Source organism: Mytilus californianus, unplaced genomic scaffold (genome assembly GCF_021869535.1).
Source record: "Mytilus californianus isolate M0D057914Y unplaced genomic scaffold, xbMytCali1.0.p SCAF_18, whole genome shotgun sequence".
Classification (NCBI taxonomy): Eukaryota; Metazoa; Mollusca; class Bivalvia; order Mytilida; family Mytilidae; genus Mytilus; species Mytilus californianus.
Genome location: NW_026262666.1, coordinates 9,285,197 through 9,308,282, shown reverse-complemented (window position 1 = coordinate 9,308,282; position 23,086 = coordinate 9,285,197). Strand labels below are relative to the sequence as shown.

The 23,086-nt window shown below is 31.8% G+C and overlaps 1 protein-coding gene across 1 annotated transcript; it reads left to right on the top strand.

Moving 5' to 3' along the window:
• The first annotated feature begins 12,124 nt into the window (after positions 1 to 12,124).
• LOC127726684 (terminal nucleotidyltransferase 5C-like) lies at positions 12,125 to 21,740 on the top strand. Its single transcript, XM_052234130.1, has 3 exons — positions 12,125 to 12,179; positions 12,708 to 12,748; positions 13,316 to 21,740. The coding sequence occupies exon 3, from the start codon at positions 13,343 to 13,345 to the stop codon at positions 14,552 to 14,554; it is 1,212 nt and encodes a 403-aa protein (XP_052090090.1). The 5' UTR covers positions 12,125 to 12,179; positions 12,708 to 12,748; positions 13,316 to 13,342; the 3' UTR covers positions 14,555 to 21,740.
• The last annotated feature ends 1,346 nt before the right edge of the window (positions 21,741 to 23,086 follow it).

Here is a 23,086-nt window from a genome sequence, read left to right as displayed (position 1 = left end):
CGATATTGGTTATCTGTTTTGTATCGGTTACAATATTGGTTATCTGTTGTTTGTATCGGTTACGATATTGGTTATCTATTGTTTGTATCGGTTACGATATTGGTTATCTGTTGTTTGTATCGGTTACGATATTGGTTATCTGTTGTTTGTATCGGTTACGATATATTGGTTATCTGTTGTTTGTATCGGTTACGATATTGGTTATCTGTTGCAAATTAAATAATTATCATTTCAAACATGAACATTCCGTCAAATATTACGGTTTAACAGAACTTACATGTTCCGATTTGACAACAGGCACGTAGCATTCCGTTTATGTATGATTTGTTTTAACAGGAGTTACACGATTGTTGTCGCTTTTTGGGCAGACACTACTATCTAGCTTTTAATTCCATAGCACCTGATTTCACCAATCGATTTTTGCTTTCCGTGAAGTTTTTTGTATGGTTGTTTATCTGCTACTTTTTTTTCTTTTAGCCATTGAGTCCGTCGTTGTTTCCTCATTTTATGTTTTTATTGTCCCCTTCCCACTTGTCTCCTGTTTTTAGCTCACATGGCGTCCTCCGTCCATCGTCCATCGTCCGGCGTCCGTCGTCCGTCATCTGTCGTCGTCTGTTAACTTTCACAAAAATCTTCTCCTCTGAAACTACTGCCGGGCCAAATTTAACCAATTTGAAACTTGGCCACACTCATCATTGGGGTATCTAGTTTGAAAAATGTGTCCGATGACCCCCGCCTGCCAACCAAGATGGCTGACATGGCTAAAAATAGAACATAGGGGTAAACTGCAAGTTTTGTCTATTATTTTGGAAACTGTTATAAATATGGAAAATCTGACAGGAGGGAAATTGTTTCCAAAAGGAGTTATTGCCTTTAAAGGACAAATTTTACCATGTTTTTTTTTTATTTTTGCCTACTATCTTGAAAATTATAATAGATAAAGAGAAACTTTAAATTGCAAAAATGATCAGCAAGAAAAGTTCTACAAATAAGTCTAATATTCGAAATCGTCAGTTGACTCCTTATTTAGAGTTATTGTCCTTTGATGACGATTTTTACCATTTTTTGCGTTTTTGCCTTATATCTTAAAAACTAAAATAGATAGATAGAAACGTAGATAAGCAAAAATGATCAGCAAGACACGATCTACAATTAAAACACATGGAGGAAATAGTCCGTCGACTCCTTATTGAAGTTATTGCCCATTAATGACGATTTTCCATTGCCATCTGTTAACTTTTACAAAAATATTCTCCTCTGACTACTAGGCCAAATTTAACCAAACTTGGCCACAGCTATCATTGGGGTATCTAGTTTTAAAAATGTATCTGATGACCCCGACTGCCAACGAAGATGGCCGACATGGCTAAAAATAGAACATAGGGGGTAAAATGCAAGTTTTGTCTATTATTTTGAAAACCGTTAAAAGAAGAGGAAAAATATCTGTAAAAAAATGTTCAGAGTGTGAGCTCTACCAATTGTCCATATGGGTCAAAACTGTCAGACGACTTATTGTAAGAGTTATTGCCCTTAAATGACAAATTTTACCATTTTTTATTTCATTTTTGCCTACTATTTTGAAAACTATAGTAGATAAAGAGAAACTTTAAATTGCAAAAATGACCAACAAGAAAAGATCTACAAATAATTCCCACATATTGGAAATCGTCAGTTGACTCCTTAATAGAGTTATTGCCCTTTGATTTTTACCAATTTTTTGGGTTTTTGCCTTATATCTTAAAAATTATAATAGATAGATAGAAACTTACAAATGCAAAAATGATCAGCAAGACAAGATATACAATTAAGGTAAATGGAGGAAATCGTCCGGCAATTCCTTATTGGAGTTATTGCCCTTTAATGACGATTTTCAACATTTTTTTTTTGGCGTTTGCATGATAAAAATTGTAATAGATAAATAGACACTTTAAATCACAAAAATGATCAGCAAGTCAAGATCTACTAACAAGTCAAATCTGCTGATATATTTATTAGACTGTCACTCTTTATTGGAGTGATTGCCCTTAAATGAGTTTTTTTTTACCCTCTATTGGGTTTTGAGTAAAAGCTAAAGAAGATAGAGAGAAAGTAAACAGAATAAATGATCAGCAATACAAGATCAACAAAACAGAGATTTTTGTCATGAATTCTATCCTCATCTGCAATGTTGGAGAGTGTCCTTTGTTGAATATGCGCATAGACCAATGTGAGCGACACAGGCTCTTTAGGGCCTATAGTTTTTAAGAGCTTCCATCTTTTCCGGGGCGAAACACGTGCAATACTAGTAATCAAAAAAAGAAAACACCCTTAAACTACTAAATCATATTATCAGACGTAATATGAATTAAGGATTAGGGGTAAATGTAGATTGACTTAGCTTAATGGTTCAGCTTTGGAATTAAGCATAAGTATAATCTAATGAAAATTCAGATCTATCGGAACTCGCGTGATCGCCATAAGAGGATAACGAAATTAGAGATCTATATTTTAATTATAGGCACTGGCTACGATTACCCGCAAAAAGTAATAATAAGAAAGAATTAGTGTTACTTCCGAGAGTAATTCCAAAATGTATTTTCGGACAGGGACCCGATTTCATAAGGAAATTGCGGGTAATAATAATATAATTTTTTTGCTACCCGCAGTTATTGTTACCTGCAAAATTTTACAAACACCCGTTGTAAACATGTGCGATGTTTGAATATGTGTGTCTTATTTATGTTGCGCATTATTAAAGACTGGTTTTATTTTGAACAATTTAAAAGATTAAGACATGATTCATTTGACTAGAAACGCAAAAGAGACCGAAGATACCATGCAAAGTCGGGAAGAAAAACTGACAACACCATGGCAAAAAAATAAACCAAAAAACGAAAAACGACGAAAAGACGAACAAGTTCTACATAGAAAACTAAAGATTCAGCAACACGAACCCCACCAAAAACTGAGTGAAATTAGGTGCTCCGGAATGGTAAGCAGTTCCTGCTCCACATGATGCCGGGAACCAATCGGTTGCTCATGCAAAATTAAATACGGTGATTAGTCTCGTTCAGTAGAGTCCGGCACAGTCTAGGAAAAGAGGTCGGAATTGTGGAACATATGTATACGTGGTTATTGGTGTCCCCCATAGGTATTCTTATTTCTTGATTTTGTTTGTGTACTCGCTTGAATTAAATCAGAAAATCTAAAATGCAAATAAGCAAGCGGACGATAAACCGTGTGAAATACATATATAATATTCGAACAGTATAGGAAATTATCAAATTTATTTGACGAGCGTTCGAAACAGAGAGAAAAGCGAGCCTCTTTCGTCGCGAGAACAAATAAATACACTGTATGAGTGTTGTTTTTAGCATGCAATTTAAATGACATTGAAGTTAAGCGCATAGTTTTTTTCCCCATCCAAGTCATTAAATTTGTTTTTGAATGTTTCATATAAGATAAGATAAGATAAGAATTTTATTAATCTAATCAAGAACCCATAAAGGGCATCATTTACAACAATATTAAGCACAATATGATTGGAAAAAAGAAAAACTATATCCTAATATAATACTATCATATATTGGACAGGATCAGAGCCTAACACATCATGTGTCTTACATAACATTAACAATAATTGCATAATAATTTTATATATTTTGTATCCACCTGGATCTTATTTCTAAACACTTAATTATATAATTGCCTAGGCACATAAGAGTTGGTAAATGCTCATTTGTGAACAGCCAGAAATATTTTTTATCCTTGGGTAATTCTTTAAAATTATTACAAAAACTGTTTACTTTATCCCATAATAATTTTCTCTGTTCGTTATATAAATCTGTCAATCTGTATGCATAGTAGAAAGGTCGACTGCAGGATTAAACTTATATTAATGCATTTTTGAAGAAAAAATACATCTACACTGCATTATCATGCAAATAACGTTAAATAAAAACTTGTCTACCGTGATCTCTTTTATTCAATAGCTGAAATTTCTATCTTGTTACATTCTCTTTAAGTTAATGGCTACTTCTGTATTATTTATGGAATTCAAGCTTACAATGTTTACCACTTTTATTTGATGACGTAGAATTGATCTGACGTAGTTGCTAATACATATTAACCTAAAGCTGCTCCCAACATCAATCAATTTATTGTGTATAAAATTCCTAACCACATCCGTCAAATTGCTATAGGGAAAATTGATCAATTACATCTGAGATTCATCATGTTCATAGCAATTGTACTACGTTCGAGAATTCTATAGATTTATCATAAGTTTGACATTTAATATACTAGTATATATATATTGTTTTTATCTAAAATAATGCCCGATGTCGTACCTTATTCCTTGCGAGACCATTTATGGAAAATATACACCTTTTTAAAGTTTTGAAGCGAATGTGGGCTATACTTCATTGAGACAGCATTCCACGACAAAAATAACACTTACAGTTCTTTTTGTATTAATTTTAACAATGACAATCAGAATTATTCCCACATATATATATATATATTATGTATACGAATGTTTCTATTTGGTATTATGTATACTTGGGCATGCCATTTAGCATAGTCCCGAGTCGGGTCACCTTACAATATGTATCAATCCCTCTACATCAGGCTCGAGAATGACATGCCAGGTTCGTGCATCTGCTCATAATATTTTAATCAAATTGTATATTTACTTACATGTATACCATGTGCGTCTATTTCCCACCTTGTCATGTAGCACCGTCCCATGGTGGATTTTGCAGTTAAGTTACATATCCAATGAGTCAGCCAATAAATTGCCAATTCATTAAAAGTACCTTTTCATGTTGAGGTGTGCCTGAGAAGGAGGTATCACACTTGTAAACGTATTTATATATATGTGTGTGGGTAGTTCATTCATGTTCAAACTGCTTTTTATTTTATTTTTATGTATACTTCATTATTGTTTTATTTTGTTGTTTAAATAATGTCATATTATTGTAATATGCTCTTTGTGAGCCCATTCAATGGAATTAAAACATTCCTTAGCGTCCATCCTATTCGACGTATCTTGCACAAACCTTGTTGTTCAGTCTTTAGTTTTCTATGTTGTGTTTCGTGTACTATTGTTTGACTGTTGGTCTTTTTCTTTTATAGCCATGGCGTTGTTAGTTTATTTTAGACTTATGAGTTTGAATGTCCCTTTGGGATCTTTCGCCTCTCTTTCAGCACTGTACTTGTCTTTGAAGATGCATGAAATATTTGCCATTGGACGTATATGTATATGTTTATATTATATTATTATATACAAGTCTAAATTGAAAACAAAGTTCAAACCTATGATTGCGTTGGATAAAAACCGCAATTTTTATACGTGTGCATGCAAACAAATTTCTTGGTAGAGGGTTCTAAATACAGCACAAACAACATTTTCCAAAAGACCAAAAAAGTGAAAGTATGTTTTAACAAAACGCATTTGACTAGCAGGTCGGACAATGGATGTTCCTAAACTCTGCTGACTGCCATTGGCGATTGCCAAATAAACGGATCACCTGTTATTTTGAGTTATTTAGAGGGCATCAGGGGAGATTAGTATTGTACTAACTGATGTTACCCTCTTTAAATAATGTATTTATTATTATTATTATGTTACGAAATTGCAAGTTCCAAATCGTCCCGATTCTAAAGTTGTGGACACACATATACCTATCTCATAATACCTCCAAAGACAAAGTTGATACCTTTCTTCAAAGACAAGATGTGAGTTAGAACTTATCATATTGTATATATAGAAATAAAATTTAGGAATTTTGATGATTAATTGCCAATACAACAACTATATTGTGATGTTACACTATTGTTTCAGAAAAAGGGTGAAGGTTTGGTACCATTAAAACATTTAAACCCGCTGCATTTGTTTGCACCTGTCCTAAGTCAGGAATCTGATGTTCAGTAGTTGTCGTTTGTTGATGTGATTCATAAGTGTTTCTCGTTTCTCGTTTTTTTCTATAGATTAGACCGTTGGTTTTCCCGTTTGAATGGTTTTACACTAGTAATTTTTGGGGCCCTTTATAGCATACTGTTCGGTGTGAGCCAAGGCTCCGTGTTGAAGACCGTACTCTGACCTATAATGGTTTACTTTTATAAATTTTGACTTGGATGGAGAGTTGTCTCATTGGCACTCATACCACATCTTCTTATGTCTATAGACCAAATGACAAAGATATGAACAATTACAGAAGACGGTTATGTGGAAAACCCATACCGTGTAGTCAGCTACTAAAGGTTCTTACGTGAAAAACCCATACCGTATAGTCAGCTACTAAAGGTTCTTACGTGAAAAACCCATACCGTATAGTCAGCTACTAAAGGTTCTTATGTGAAAAACCCATACCGTATAGTCAGCTACTAAACTGAGGTTCTTATGTGAAAAACCCATACCGTATAGTCAGCTACTAAAGGTTCTGGTACAACGAAATGGTAAACAATTAAAAAAAATAATTATTTATTGTCAAAGACTGTATGTTGTTCTTTAGAAATCCCAGTCTTGATGAATTTTGTCTTGGGTTGCTGCCTATAATACGTTTATTAGGAAAGAAATAATATGTGGTCTCCATCCATGACACAAAATCAGAACATGCACAGGAAAAAAATGAAAAAGCAAATGAAAAGCGCTTTTATTGCTGTTGTCTTAATCTCAAACTCACAGTGAGGCCTTAAAAAAACTCTCACCTCACTGCAAGTTTAAGACAGTCCCTAGGACCGGTTTTGTCGGTGTAGCTTACATTTCATTATATTCATAGAATATATAAACAAGAAGTCGTATAATTGCAAACGAGACAACTCTCCACAAGAGACCAAATGACACAGAAGTTAACAACTATAGGTCACCGTACGGCCTTCAATAATGAGCACAACTCATACCGCATAGTCAGCTATAAAAGGCCCCGAAATGATAAATGTAACACAATTCAAACGAGAAAACCATGCAACGGCCCAAATTATGTACAAAATAATGAACGAAAACAAATATGATATACAGAAACAAACGACAACCAATCTATAAATCTAGACCATTCTTTAGTATTAAACTTTTTCTAGAAGATTGATTATTTCCACCTTTTATAATCAGCTGAACGTGTAATAAAAATGGCGCCGAAAATTAACCAAAAAAAAAAAAAATAGATAAAAAAGGGTCAGGTTTAGCTTTTAATCTTTGGTTTTTAATGTGTTATGCGTTTAGTACAATCAACCACTGTTGATATAAGTGAACATTTATATACATAATCGAAAATGTCTCCCCCTTTTTGACGTTATAAGCATAATTTAAATCCGTCACTGATGGTATGATATCAATATTTCAGACCGGATAAAGCAGAACTAAACTGAAATAGAATAAACGAATTAATTATTTTTATTTGCCTTATGGGATAGCCATTTGAAAAGACTATATGATTTATGTGAAAAGAAATGTTTATAAAAAGTCATATGAACTAAAATTTTGTTATATTAATAGCAGTGTCTTCTGTATGAAATGGCTTCATAGCCATAAAAATCAACGCTAAATCAATATTAGCAGTAATAATAGCTTTAAACTGGAATAAGATAGACATGCTGCGGACGGTTACTTTTCAAATTAACATCGCCCACGACTTTTCCAATCCCTTAGTTGTAAATTGGATAACAATATTAATACGCTGTTGTTTTCGTTGGGTTTAATTAAGCTGATTACGTTTTTATTCCTTTTTGTTTGTTTGTTTTTTCGATTGTATTTGTTATTGTTTGTTTTTGTTTTTTCTTTTGCATAGGTCACAGATCGTTAAATAAATATATCATTTGAAAAATACGGATGTGCTTTTTGAATATAAAATGTCGATTGCCACAACGAAAAATATTTCTCTCCGTAAAGTGATGGAATATTAAATTTTACTTTGGCATGCAGTCTTTGTATTAATAACAAATAAACATTGTTAATGTTCAAAGAGTTACACACGTTCATAATTCATTATCTAAAAAATGATCAAGACTTGGTTCTCAAGTATAGCTTCAAATGTTCGATTGAGTTAGCTTTCTCTTGAAACCCTGCTTACCAATTAATTCACCGTTTCAGAATCAAAAGGACTATGTGTAATTTAATTGTCCGTACCCCAAAACGAAAATAACGTCACAACATTGGTTCAATTTTCATTGTTTTATAGGGCGTTTTTAACCATTCACAACGTTTTAATGTACGTTTTTGAAAATATTACCCAAAGCGCATTCGATTTTAAAACGGCGAATTACAGATGGTTTTCACGGCCAGTCTGTCTTCGATCTCTTAGTTTAGACTCTCCCTTTGGTATGTTTTTACAGACAATATTACAGAATTCCGTTCCATCTACCTGTAGACTACAATCATCTAATTAGGTTTAACTTTCAGTGGTATTTTTACAATAAAATATTTATGTTTTCCTACGATTTATTTATCTTGTACTTAAATAAGGATAGTCCATGATAGATCAATTATTAGGGTCTGGATGGGGTTTACAGAATAGAGAATAATGGAATAATTGTATAGAAAAATCAACACTAAAAAATAAAGAATAGAGAAATATAGGATAAAAAATAAACAAAAAAGAAGAAGAGGATGCTAGAATATAAAGAATAAATAAAAATTACCTGAAAAATTAAAGAATATAGAAATGTAGGACCCCCCCCCCCCCCAAACCAACACCACCACCACCATCTAGTTGGTAGTGAAAAACGTCAAAAATTGTTGCTTTACGAATAACAACGGGATGACGTTACGTACGCTATACATTCCGGATGTTTTGTCGGGATTTTTTTTACATAGAACACCACTTTTAATGATCGATGTCTACGAAGTGATTGTCCTTAAATGAATATTTTTTTTCAATTCTAGTATTCCTGCTTATCAACTTAAAATCTATACAAACTATAAGAAAATACCACTAGCAATAAGAAATCTATAGAAATGCCAATAAGACTGAAGCCATCAATTGACTCCTTTAATATATATAAGAATTATTATCCTTACTAGATGATTTCTGACCAATTTAGCATTTCAGTCTATAATCTTGTTATAATCGCTATAGGTGGGCAGAAATCGTAAGCAGTAAGAACGGTCATCCATATACCTTCAGTGAAATGTCATTTTACTGAAAATACTTGAGTATTATAAGACATATAACCCTGAAATGGAGAATTTGTTTTATCCATCTTTATCATTTTCACCTTTTGTTTTCAGAATCAGTATTAAATGGAGTTCTTTCACACAAGATCAAATTCTTGGGACACAAATCATATCTAAAAATCAGCAATTTCCCATTAAATGACAACACATACAGTGTCGATTTCATATGATATATTGCATTGAGTTATCTTCAATTAAGAATTGAATGCTTCTCTTTGTAAATTCATTGGGGTGTAAAAGCGTTGACCGAAGTACATTTTGTATGAAGCGGAATCGCTTCATTCTAAAAATGTACGCACGGTCAACGCTTTTACAACCCTATGAAATTACTAAAAGAAGCATTCAATACTTATAATTACATGTTTCGCTGTGATCATGAAAAGACGATTACTATCAAGTTTTCTTTTATTTACCTGTGCACTTTATTGTGGAAACGGATGTCATCATGTATGTTTCAATTCATGCAATTCATTTTTGAAATGAAGAATGACGCGAGATTGCTGTTAGCCAATCAAAATAAAGTATAATAATGAAACATACATCTAATGTAATTATTCAATGTACAGCTGCAATCTATATGAACTTGATTTCAAGAAAATAATTCATGTATGAAACCTTTATGTAGTTGCATTGGAAATATACCATGATGATTCCTTTCTTTTTTTATTCAGTTTACATGTATATGTAATAGAACAGTATGGTTTCAAATTACATCTCAATTGACTTTCATAATACCAATACAATGTATAAACAAATTTTAAAGCAAGAATTAACAGTGTTAAAGATACAAAAGTGCCGCTGAGACATTCTAAAGTACTTACTAACGGATAAGTATTTTTTTAGGTACTGAACAAGGGGATGATTACCATAGTAGATTAGAATCGGTTACCTTGTAAATCAACCTGTAATTTACTCAAGAAAGGACAACTTATTATAATAATATTGCTTCCTCTTCCTATTGTGGATTTCGTTTGCCAAGTGGTCTAAGTAGATGAACTACTGTCAACAATGAGGTTGTGAGTTCGAGTCCCACACGTGGCTGGTTCGTTCGACTCCAATCTTATATATATATAATTGACTACTTGACTAGGATTGTCCGTTTTCCTACTCCGGCCTCCTCCATCAATAAAAACTGGTCTCCACGACATAGCCAACAGTGCCAGTGAAAATGGCGTTAAACACTTGTCAATCGTTCAATCGTATTGGTTTTGCTGTTTTATAACGACGATATCTGACAAATGTTAGAAAAATGGCAATACGACTGAAACTATAAATTGACTTCTTAACAGAGTTTTTGTTCTCAAATGACGATTTCTGACCAGTTTAAGCTTTTTGCTTAATATTTTGAAAAATGATTATCGATAAACATACATTTTAAGCTTCAAAAATGATCGCAATAACAAGATTAACACAAATGTCATATTACTGTAAATTATAACACTCTCAAGCTCCAATTTCTTAAAGTTCCGCCCAAGTTCTGGAAAACCTCACCACATTACTGCACTTTAAATAAATGAGTTCCGGGAATACGCTTACATAATTTTTTATCTTACCTCCTATACATTTCTAGGAATATGATAGGTTAAAATCAACCGCGTGGAGACAAGAATGCCATTGGAAAAACGCGCTGTAAATGGATTGAGAGTACTCCGGACTTCATAACTATATATAAAAGAGAATTAGTTTGAGGTAATGGTGAAACACATGAAAACTGGTTCAGCAAAGAATTATTTACATGTAAAGCTTATATTAGTCTTTAAATACTTTTTGATACAATTCATTTTAAGCCATCAAGAATGAACCAGAACATTTAAAATGGACTCGGGCACTCAAAGTTAAAATTTATGTTTTGGAAGAGGTGTCAATTGACTAATTTTAAAAGTATATGTACTAGATATCAGATGATTCTTTGTATGTCTGAGTGGTTTCAACCACGAAGATATGAGACGACTATATCTAACTTACATAGAAGTAATAGATAATGATTTTATCTTTTCTCTTGTTCTTAAAAGAGCAATTAGAATGGTGCCAGTATCTTAAATTTACCCGATGCAGTAACACTTTCAGAAGATGTTTCATACTTATGAATTTGGATTGAAATCTAAATTACGCCTATTTTTCTGTCATTAAATTGATACCTTATCACAGCTTTTGTACGACAATATAAATCGCTGTGCTATTAAGTTTTTTTCTTGTTTATTTGCCAAAAACTGAACTTTTTGATGATAAATGATAAGACTTCTATATAAATACAGTACTACAATTAACTAATTTTATATACCAATATTTGTACTGTTTTCATTTGCATTACCTATATTTTTAATATGAAATGTGCTAATCATTATACATGATTCTTATATTGGAAACGAAAGTTTTCTTTCTTATATATGGTTATTGTCTTTTAGTCGAAAATCAGCTTGAATTATCCCCCTTTGACCAAATTAATTTACCTGGCGAAACTTGAAAAGATGTAATAAATTGGTCATTAGCCGAATATTTTTACTGGACGGAATGGATATTACATGTCGTTTCAAAATTAAATAAAAGTTATAGTAGCGGAAGTGTTATTATTCCCAAACGTTATCGTTTGTAATATTAGTTCATGAAATACCCAATACTAAGGAAAAATCAATTTAAAATACTACACAGTGAAGTAATTATCTTGGGATTTATTAAATCCTATATTTAACTACGAACCACTTTGAAGTCTTGGGAAAATCACTATGGTAGTGTCAATGGATCTAAGAATATGGCTACGATAATTGAATCGTTTCTCCAATTGGATTCTAGCCTGTTAGTACAAAAGTTATTTTCATTCATAGATTTTTCCAAATAAGGGAATCTAACATCAGCATCAGTTGTATGACGTACAAGAGATTATTGATCGATCGAAAATTGAATATTTTGCGTAGGAGAAAATTCACTGATCAGTATTCATTGATACAATTTTCTATGAATGACAGAAGACCGGCCTGTTTCTGTCTGAAAGCAAGCATTTTCAACAGCTGGTGTTACCAAATTGCTGAAGGTAAATTTTTTTTTTTTTTTAGTTAGAGCAAGCACTTTATACATGTATATCGAATTATATGTTGAAATAGTATAAACTATGCAGTCATATCTTAGTTCGTTGCTTTTTCATTACTGCATATAATGGTATGGAGTTTCAATTGCAAGTAATTGCCTTTAACATGTTTGGCACATACAAACTTTTCCGTCGGGAAAATTCATAACAAAACGCTAAGTTGTTGAAGTTTTCTTATAATATCATGGCATAGTTTCATGATTACATTTCAATCTAATTTATCAAATAAAAGGGTCTTGAAAAACTTTGTTCATTTATTCACTTTTCAGTCGGAAGTCTCTGATTTCCTTAGATACTGTCAAATAAATGTTTACAATAGATATATACAAATACGAAAGTCATGTAGATTGGATAAAATTGCATCTTATTTAATGCATTGGAGAACATTTAAAGTATTGTATTATGTATAAATCTATATACAGAACTTTAAAAAAGAATCTTCCGTTTTATTTTATGATTTTTGTTATCTTTTAGGTATACAACATAGCGAGAATTTCCTGGTCAAAAGTACTTAGGTATGTGAATTTAACTATTTTTGTAATCAGTTTTTTTAAGTGAATAATATATGTTATATGTGTACAAAGGTTTCAATATTTCATAACAAAACACCCAATAATTTTCCGGAACTTTCCGGGTACGGAAATCTCCGTGACCGGGGTTTTCAATTGTCAATACACATATTTATCGACCAATCAGTGTAATGCTCTATAAATACACAAACGATAAACTTATAGGATTTTCCATAGACATCCGATAAATAAAAAAGTTCTCGTGTGAAAGATCAATTCAGAGTCAAATTTTAAAGCAGTTTAGGTTAGTTATTTACGTAAACCCCACAAATGGTTTGAAATATAATTTTCAAAATAATCAAAATTTCCTTTGGAGTCTAATTTTCATAAGCAATCTGTTAACTTTTTCCACTGGCGTATGAATATCATAAAGTTCGTCTGACAATCGTGTGTATTCTGCTAAACTTGCAGTTTGACTTACACAATCAGTGGGAAAGAAGGGAATCTCGGTAAGAACATACATTTCACATTTTACCACGAATCCAAGTTACATTTAACATTTTTTGTTTTCAGTTGGAAATTATAAAGTGACACTTGAAAATGGGTTGTGAAAACCGTTTTCAGGTTTTGTGTTATGAACAAGTTTTGCGGTTGCACGAAGTTATGGAGGATGCGATTCCAATCCACGGACGGGGAAATTTTCCAACTTTGGATATTAAGCTGAAGGATTTGGTTAAAGCAGTAAGAGAAAAACTTCTAAAAGAAGGAGTAACGATTAAAGACATTAGGTTGAACGGAGGTGCAGCAAGTTACATTTTTGGTACCGAAACCGTGAAATCTTACAATGACTTGGATTTGATTTTCGGTGTGGATCTAACAAATCATAACGAGCTTCAGAAGATAAAAAATTGCGTTCTTGGTTGTCTCTTGGATTATTTGCCAGACGGAGTTAACAAAGAAAAAATGAGCAGTTGCAGTTTGAAGGAAGCATATGTTCAGAAAATGGTGAAAGTATGTAATGAACGAGGTGATAGATGGAGTTTAATTTCACTTTCCAACAACAAGGGTAAAAATGTGGAGTTAAAATTTGTTGATGCTATGAAAAGGCAGTTTGAATTCAGTGTGGACTCATTTCAGATCATTTTGGATAGTTTATTAACTTTCTATGAGATTTCGTCCGCGCCCATGAGCGAACACTTCTATCCCACTCTAGTTGCAGAAAGTGTATACGGTGACTTTTCAGAAGCTTGGGTTCATTTAAACAAGAAACAGATAGCAACCCGTAATCCTGAAGAAATAAGGGGAGGTGGTCTTTTAAAGTATTGCAATTTATTGGTGCGGAGCTATACCCCAGCTGAAAATGTGAACTGTCAAGCAATGGAAAAGTACATGTGTTCTCGGTTTTTCATCGATTTCAGTGATTTAAATCAGCAGAGACAGAAGCTTGAGTCCTATCTAAATAATCATTTTAGTGGTGAAGAAAATTTGAAACATGAATATCTACTGACGCTTTATCGAGTCGTCGATGAAAGTACCATATGTTTGATGGGACATGAACGCAGGCAGACTCTAAATCTCATCCACCAACTTGCCTGTGAAGTTCTTATGGAACAGGAGAGAAAAGCACATGCAAAATACCTTGAAATGCAACATTTCGACCAACTGAGCAATCTAACAATTGACCAAGTGTACTTTCATAGTCCTCTAAATTCTGATGGGTGCCAGTATTACAGTTATTTTCCAAATGTGTATCAAGTGAATGGATCGTCAAACTGTCCTCTTTGTCCATCTTCGTTTCTACAGTGCTCATAGTGAATTTGGAATGTTTCGTGACGAATGGAGATTGTTTGTAGACATTTAATTCGAAAGGATGTATTAAACTACAAAAATATTTGCAAAGGATCATACACACCTTTAGAATTTCAATGTGGATTAATTGATTAGTTTGGTCTGAAAGATTTATTATTAAGTCAAAAATATGTAAATTGTATGAAGAAACGAAAGGTGAATGAAAAAAAACAAATAACTGCAAAAAATATTAATTGGATGTCATAGATTTTTTTGTGGATGAGTACAAGTTTGTGTCAGAGAACAAGATAAAGATTTTTTTTGTGTATTTGATGTGAAAATGAGATTTAGTGGTGAATGATATGACAGATTTGGTGTAGCAAACATTAAATGTTGCATCCATGTACATGTAGTCTTTCATTTATTTGTCATATTGTGACATTCTTGTTAATGTCTTTGTATTATTATATTAAGTACATCTATGTATATGTGTAATTTTTCGCTCAAATTTGGAAGTTTGGCTGAAATTGGTCAACTACAGCAAAAGAATTTTATTGACTTGTTTATTAAGTAATTACATGTATATTTTTATTATTTACAGTTATAATTAATGTGGTACATGTATATGTACAATGTTTACAATAAATTGCTTTTTTTTTAAATCTCAAGGATGCTTCAGGTGTCATCTTCATGTATGACATGATTGTCAGTGTACAAACATCAAACATACCAAAAATAAAATAATAAAAATACACACATGTGTCATTTAAAAAAAAATAAGGGTATGTCTCATTTTCAGTAAAAAAATTGTAAAAATGGAAGAAATTAAAAAGAAAAAAGAGAGGGACCATATACAAATATTGTATATTTTGTAAATTATGTGAACAGTGCCAGACTGATGATGTTGTTAGTATAAAGGAGGGATCTAAGATGTAATATACTTCATGGAACGTACTTTGTGTTTGTGTTGGTGAAACCATCTTGTACATGTATGTAATAGATACAATGTATGTACATGTTATCCCTCAAGAAGTTTTCTTTGGTAAAAGATCTTTACTTTGTAAATAATATAAATATATATATATATACATTTAAGATTTTCTGGTGCTGTCTTTAGCAATAAAATATGTTGCCTTTTTACAGTCATTGACAGTAAAACAAAATGGAATAGTTCTAGGACAAGAGTTAGTTGAAAAACACATAAAATGATACCACCAAGAAATATTAGCTCTGATCATGACAGTCCTTCAAAAATTGGAAAATTGATTTTTATCCTTGGCCAAAAAAGTTGTAGAAATGAACATTATGACAACAAGTGATAATTTACGTACAATAAATGAAAACTTATGATAATTGAAATAAAGATATATGAAAGCCATAAAGACATTTATAAATATATGTTCAAAATTCTATGATGCTGCATCTTAAAAAAAAATTAGCAAATTTTAATATGAAAAATGAAGTAGTTTCTCGTTCCAATAAACATGACATAATTGAGAATATAATAAGAACTCTTTAAAATTGGTAATTAAATTTTAGTAGTACATTCACAGTGCAAACATTCAGTGCATACCTATGTACATTTGTATTATATAAAGATACCCTTGATTGCATAAAATTGTGGTTAAGAAATCTTTACATGGATTCAATATTATTTAACTAAATAAATTTTTAGTTACATGAATTAAATCTTTACCTCAAAAGAATAACACCTTTAAAGTCTTACAGTGTAAGATTGGAGTAAGAGATTAGACCAAAGTGTTACCAGGTGTAAAGATTAATAAACAAATCATTGATCATTATGTATTTTCATTGAATTTATGCAAACTGTGATATTTTATTGGTATCTTGTTGCAATATATTACAAGCAGTGTTTTTTGCTGTGTTAAATGTATTATAATTGTTGATATCCTATATAGATCATGATCTTTTTCTTTGTTGAATTATTTTTTGTCTGTTGCATAGACTTGTGCATTGTACTAACCAAGGAATACATCATCAATTCTCTCATCATACTTTATTTATATTTCAATAAAGTCTACATGACCCTGTATGGCAGAATCTCCTAATTTATTTGGACTTTGACCACAAAAGAATGCACACATTCATCTCTTAAGTTGCAACTTGCCATGTTCATGATTTACATGTAGGTGTAGGAATTTTGAAAGATTATGAGATTTAAGATTTTGAAAAATGCTGACTTGATTATTTTGGTTTAATTGAATATATAAATATAAATAGCAGTCATGGTTAGTTGGTTTGAATGTCTTTTCAAATATTGAGGTTGGTTCTAGAGCTTTAAAAGATATGTCAGGCCACCTTTAAGCATAAAAATAAAGATACATGTATGTACTGATAGTTTCAAAGCCGTCATAACAAAATCTTATTAAATGGAATCAAATTTATTACCATGTAATTTGACATTGAACTTTTTAGTAGACCATACTAAAGGTGATTTTATACCATTCATTTTGTTCTTTTGAAGTTATTTTTTTTTTATGCTGCATAAACTTTAGGCTTCAAACTTTTAAAAGACCATACTAAAGGTGATTTTATACCATTCATTTTGTTCTTTTGAAGTTCTCTTTTTTTTTTTATGCTGCATAAACTTTAGGCTTCAAAGTTTCACATTCATCAGGAAATAATAAATATTGTTGATTAACCCAAACCTCATTACTACGGTCTATGGATATGAATTACAGTATTTGGTAAAAAAAGCATGACAAAGGCATGAATGCACTGGCCTATGAGAGTTCAAAGAATATATAAAGAGTACTGATAGAATTGATGGTGTATTTGTAGCTTCTTTATGAGGCTTCCAGGACGTTTGTGTCATTTATAGTGATGGATTATAGTGAATGAAACACCTTGTCAGTCTAAACTGCCTTGGGAACAACATGTCGATGTTACCTGTACATTTTTTTTATCTTCAAAAGTTTTTCTGGTCAGATATCTTTGTAAAGTTTGTTTTGAGTCAACAATTGTCCCTTATTGAAGATATAAATGTACTGAACAAGTACACATACTAAATCTACATGTATAATTCTACTAGATGACAAATGGAATTTTGCATGCAGCTTTTTTTTAATTTTTATTTCCAAAAGTTTTTCTGGTCAGATATCTTTGTAAATTTTGTTTTGAGTCAACAATTGTCCCTTATTGAAGATATAAATGTACTGAACAAGTGCATGTTCTAAATCTACATGTATCTTGATGACAAATGGAATTTTGCATGCAGCTTTTTTTTTATTTTTAGAAAGTGTTGCTTTAACAGCATTATGGTACTGAAACTAAATCAAGATTTCAATTTCATCTCAATTTCCATACATGGCATTGAAAAAGTAAAAATTAAGTGTAGGTCAATTTAAAACCTTCATAAGTCATTGATCATGTTGATAATACATTTTAAAAAAAAGTTAAATGATGTAAATTTGAAATTATTTTATTAGTACAATATTTGTTAACTTTATAAGTTTTAAGAAAAAAGGGTCTGATCCAAATGTGTGAGTTTAAAAAACAAAATTTAGATGATCAAGAAAATATATCCTACATCATAATACATGATATATACACATACATGTATATGAAGAAATTTTCTTAAATTCAGTTGACTTAATGTTTCTAGTAGGTTTAAAATTTTGGTATAATAAATTTTATAATACAGCATGATAGCTACTAGATTTTGTAATCTCTAATAACATTTTACAAGTTATGTTCATGGCCCATTTAAATTTACCTGAAGAAAGTTTTAATCAGTATTAAAATAACAGTGACACTGGTAAGCAAATGTGGCTCCCATCCAATTTAAAGTTTTTAATAGACAACCTTGGAATTTAATGTAAATTGTCCTACAAGTAAATCCATTTAGATTTACAATTGGAGGCATAAATTAATATTTTTACAGGTGGATTATCAAGCATTGTAGTTTAAGATCATAAAATATTAAAAATTTGATGCGGATTATAAATACATGTAGTTCCAATACTTTGTACTTTAAACAGTTTAACAAGACCTGTGTCAGAGCGTATAGTGCACCTGGTAACAGCTGGTCCATGCTAGTTTATATTTTTGAAATTTTGCCAATTTTGCCGCATGCTTATGCATGCTAATGTTCTATTTTTCTGATGATAACCTTTGAAAAAATTATTTCAGACCTGTTATTTTTTTCACATATTTCGCAATGCATTGTGGTTAATTAAGAACCTAAAATATCCAAACCTGTCAAGTACCAGTGGAGGATCCAAGGAGGGGGGTGGGTTCCGGGGGCTGGAACCCCCCCCCCCCCCACTTTTTGGACGATCAATGCATTTGAATGGGGAGATATAGTTGGAACCCCCCCCTTTATTCTGGGTTAGGAACCCCCCCTTTTATAAATGGCTGGATCCGCCCCTGAGTACAAGGCCTAATTTAGTTCCATTTGTTATCTTATGTAAATAGAATAACATTGATCCCAGTTTTACAATATATGCCCCAAAATCTAGATATCATATAAAGCCTTGATGAAATCTGAGTTGCCTGCAGTTGCTTTGTAAATGAATTTATATATTTAGCCAGGGCAAAGGATTTTTTTACTGCTTATATGTAGCCAGGAAGCTGGTTTATTTTAAGCAACTTTTTCACTGGTTAATTTGCTTGGATAGAAAATGAATCATTCTTTCTGAATTTGATAGTAACATGTATGTGTATCCACACTTTTTGTGTAACATGGCAAACATAGAGTTAATTATGAATTATGTCAATTACATGTACACACTTGTAATTATTCATCAGAGATATATGTAGATAATTGATTCCACATGATGTTATTATTTCATCAACACAGTGCAGTGTAATAGATACACCAGAAAAAATGATTTCTCCACATTTTTCTTTGACTGGTGCTCCTTACCATTTACCAGCACTTTGATTATGAATGGACTTTAAATCTAACGTGGGCTGGGGGAGTCTTTCATGTACATTTTTTAAAAGAAAAACTGGGAATAACCTTTTCTTTTGTGCCAAGGGAAACAATTTTTGAAAATTGATTGTAAAAGATAATGATTGATGGAATTGATTTAAAAATTCACTTAGTACTTTTGGGTTCCAACAGATTAGCCTTGCTCACATTGTTCCATCAATATTGCCCTTTGCCCTTGGTTTTCATTATACTTTGTAAAATACAAATTTGCTATTCCTTAAGATTTTCATCACTAAGCTTGTACTATATGGGTTATAAAAACTCTCAGACGTTTTGAATTTATTCATGAATAAATCGTCTGTGACCATGAAGTTTTTCTGCTCTTTGGGCCCATGATTATATAGGGATTATACATTAACAACTTATTGATGAAGTTGTGACAGCTTGTTACATGTACATTTGTAATAGATTCATTGTTTTCACACCTTAGAATATATTACCAGCCTAAATAGTTTTGTTGTTCATATTCATGAAATGCGTTAAGGGTCCCTAGGTTGCTGACCTTTTCAGATGGGAAGCTTTTTTATTTCATGATCACCACTTGACCTTAAAGGATTACAACACTCTGTTTTTTCTGAAATTTTATTGAAAAATATTATCGTACTTTTAATCAGAATGTATTCCAAGGTTGTCTGTTCTAAGATCTTGTCAAGTAAGATTAGATTCATACCCATGCACACAAGTAAGCGTAAAAAGGCAGCATGTTTCACCAAAGGGTTTGAATAGAATTTCGTTATCATGTATCACTGTCTTACAAAATGCATCAACAATTTCTAGTCTTCAATTATATTGTACAAGGTGTCATCTCCAATTATGGTTTAAGAGAGCCTAACAAATATACTTTCATCTCTGGACAAGGTGTGAGCTCCAATTGTGGCAAAATGGAAAGCCTTTCTCATATATATATATACTTTCGTTCTGGTTCATGTTAACTTTTAATAAAAAAAAGCACACATGTATTAAAATTTAAATTAAACTGTAAGTAACACTGAAAAAAATCTTTAATAGGAATCATTTATCCTCCCTTTTTGTTTTTTTGTTTTTTTTATTTAAAACACACAATTTTGTGATTACATTCAGTGTTGCTTTCAAAGGTGTACCATCCGGTCACCTTTGCCCTCTTTTCCGGATAAATGAAGTAAACCAGAAATGTTGGAGGTTACATAATAGCCTATGATAATTTGCATTAATTGAGCAAACCAATAAAATTTATAAACAGATGTTAATCAGTGATTTTGCAGAATTTGTCCTTTTCTAATGTCATTATTGATCATGTTGATTCTGTCTCATATTCTAGAAGGAAAAAGATTTTTGAGCCTGCCATGTCTGATAAATCTATAATATGATTATGTCATATTATTGTCATTTTTCTTGGTATTTCATTCATCATTAAAGAGAAATCCAAGAAAATTTCATCTGAATCTACATTTTTGTTTAGAAAAATTCCGTCAGTGAATCCAAATCATTTTCATTTCATAAGCCAGGGTTCTAATAAATGTAGAAAGTGTGCTAGGGAGAAGTTTGGTCAGTATTCTGTTGACTTGCACAAACCTGTCAATATATTGTAATAAAATGATCTGTATTATATCATGTATATCATAGAATGTTAAAACTTCTCCCCATCACAGTTAAATAAGAAAAGTGGCACAATTTACTCAGTGTTTAAATATACCATTGAGAAAGTGCATTTTGTGCAAGTTGTACTTTTAAGGTTTCTAAGGTGTGCAGAAATGAATTCACACAAATACTCCAGTTAAATTTCAGGTTACTGAATAGACAACTAATCAATTTCATACAATATTGTGTTTCAAACTTGCTGCAAAAAAGTCAAGAGTGGCAACAAGTATATTCTTGGTTCAGATAATGCACTCTCAATGGTATTTTTAGATGCAGTGTAATACATTTTTTTGCCCTATTCCTCTGGTTTTTATTAAGCATTATTTCAATGTAACACTGCAGCCATGTTAAGGCAGTTAGATCGTGATTGGTTATTGTATGATATGGATGCCAAAGTTTATTGTACAGCTTCTGTATATTTTTGTATTTACAAGATTTTTTTTCTCTATTTTTGTGATAAATGCACAAATGTTGTTATATAAATATTCTACCATGAAAGTTGAGAGGCAAGCAGTGTCCCTATATAAAATATATATTATTGTTAAAACTACAAGTTATATCAAAATTTTAATTTCATTGCTGGATGATTATCTGTATAAACACAGAATTCCAGAAATAAAATATTTTTGAAAACTTTTTTTTTTTCTATTGAGTTGCCAATATGGTAACATTGTTAATTGTTCAATGTTCTTGTATTGCATAAGATGGTTTTACCTTTAATAGGTAACCTTCCAACATGCCTGTTTCCAGTTTCACACTGGGTATCCTGTAAAAAAAGGAGATGTGGTATGATTGCCAATGAGACAACTATCCATCAGAGTCCAGATGACATGGATATGTGCAATTGTAGGTCGTCCTATGGCCTTCAACAATGAGAAAACCCCATAATTATACTATACAAGTTATCGCAAACGAACAAGCAAAAATATGAAGTACATTTAGCATGTAACTACAAGAAACTTATTTCAGTGTTTAACAATACAATGGGCAGTTTACTATGATATAGATCTGTGGATGTACATGGTACTACATGCATGTACACCATCTGTCATTTTGGACAATACCACAATTCAGAGGTCTCAAAATTTGTGTGACATGTCAAGCACCATATACAAATTTTGGTTAGAAAGGCTGTTTCCATGATGACTTTACAAATGTCTGATAGAAATTTTCTTAGAACTTCCAATATAGAATTACTGTAAATTCAGAAATTATTGCGATTTCAGGAAAAACTGCATATAGAGATATATATATCAGAAATCAGAATGCAAGTACTTATTATTGCGAAAGTTGCTCAGTCACATTATTCAAATTAATAAAAAAAAAACTTGCAATAATTTCTGAAATTACAGTATAACTCGATCAAGTCAGGCAAATTCTCTCGGAACCAATTATTGTTATTATCTGCTGGAATGTGTGACACTGCATGTACTGGAATTTTGATTGGTCTACTTCATCATCTAACAGCTGCAATACTCATCATAGGAATATCATACATGTACACCCACACAAAAAAGAACCTTGACCTGTAACAGAAAAAATATGTTGGGGCACAGTCACCTAAATTTCTAGCAATGAATGATTGAAAATAGGTGAACAAATGAAATGACCTTTTATTATGCAGTATACATTATTTTTTTTGGACCTATTTTCAATCTTTTATTGCTAGAAATTTTGGTGACTGTGATTGGGGTAAGAATTGTATTCTTGCTACCATATTTCCACCCCCCTATTTGCCCCATTTATGTCCTAACTAAATGTCAATCTGAGCACACAGTGAAAGCCTACACAGAAAGGTTGAATGAAATATCTATGGAGTGATCAGCATATACATTTACATGTACATGTATTACCTTTTCTTGTAATATCTATAGGTGAATTCCTTTATGCTAAATTTCATACATAGTGTAGAATGTATGTACCTCCTACAGATTAAGATTCTGTAAGAATAATACACTGCTGGTATAATTAGTGAAATTAGT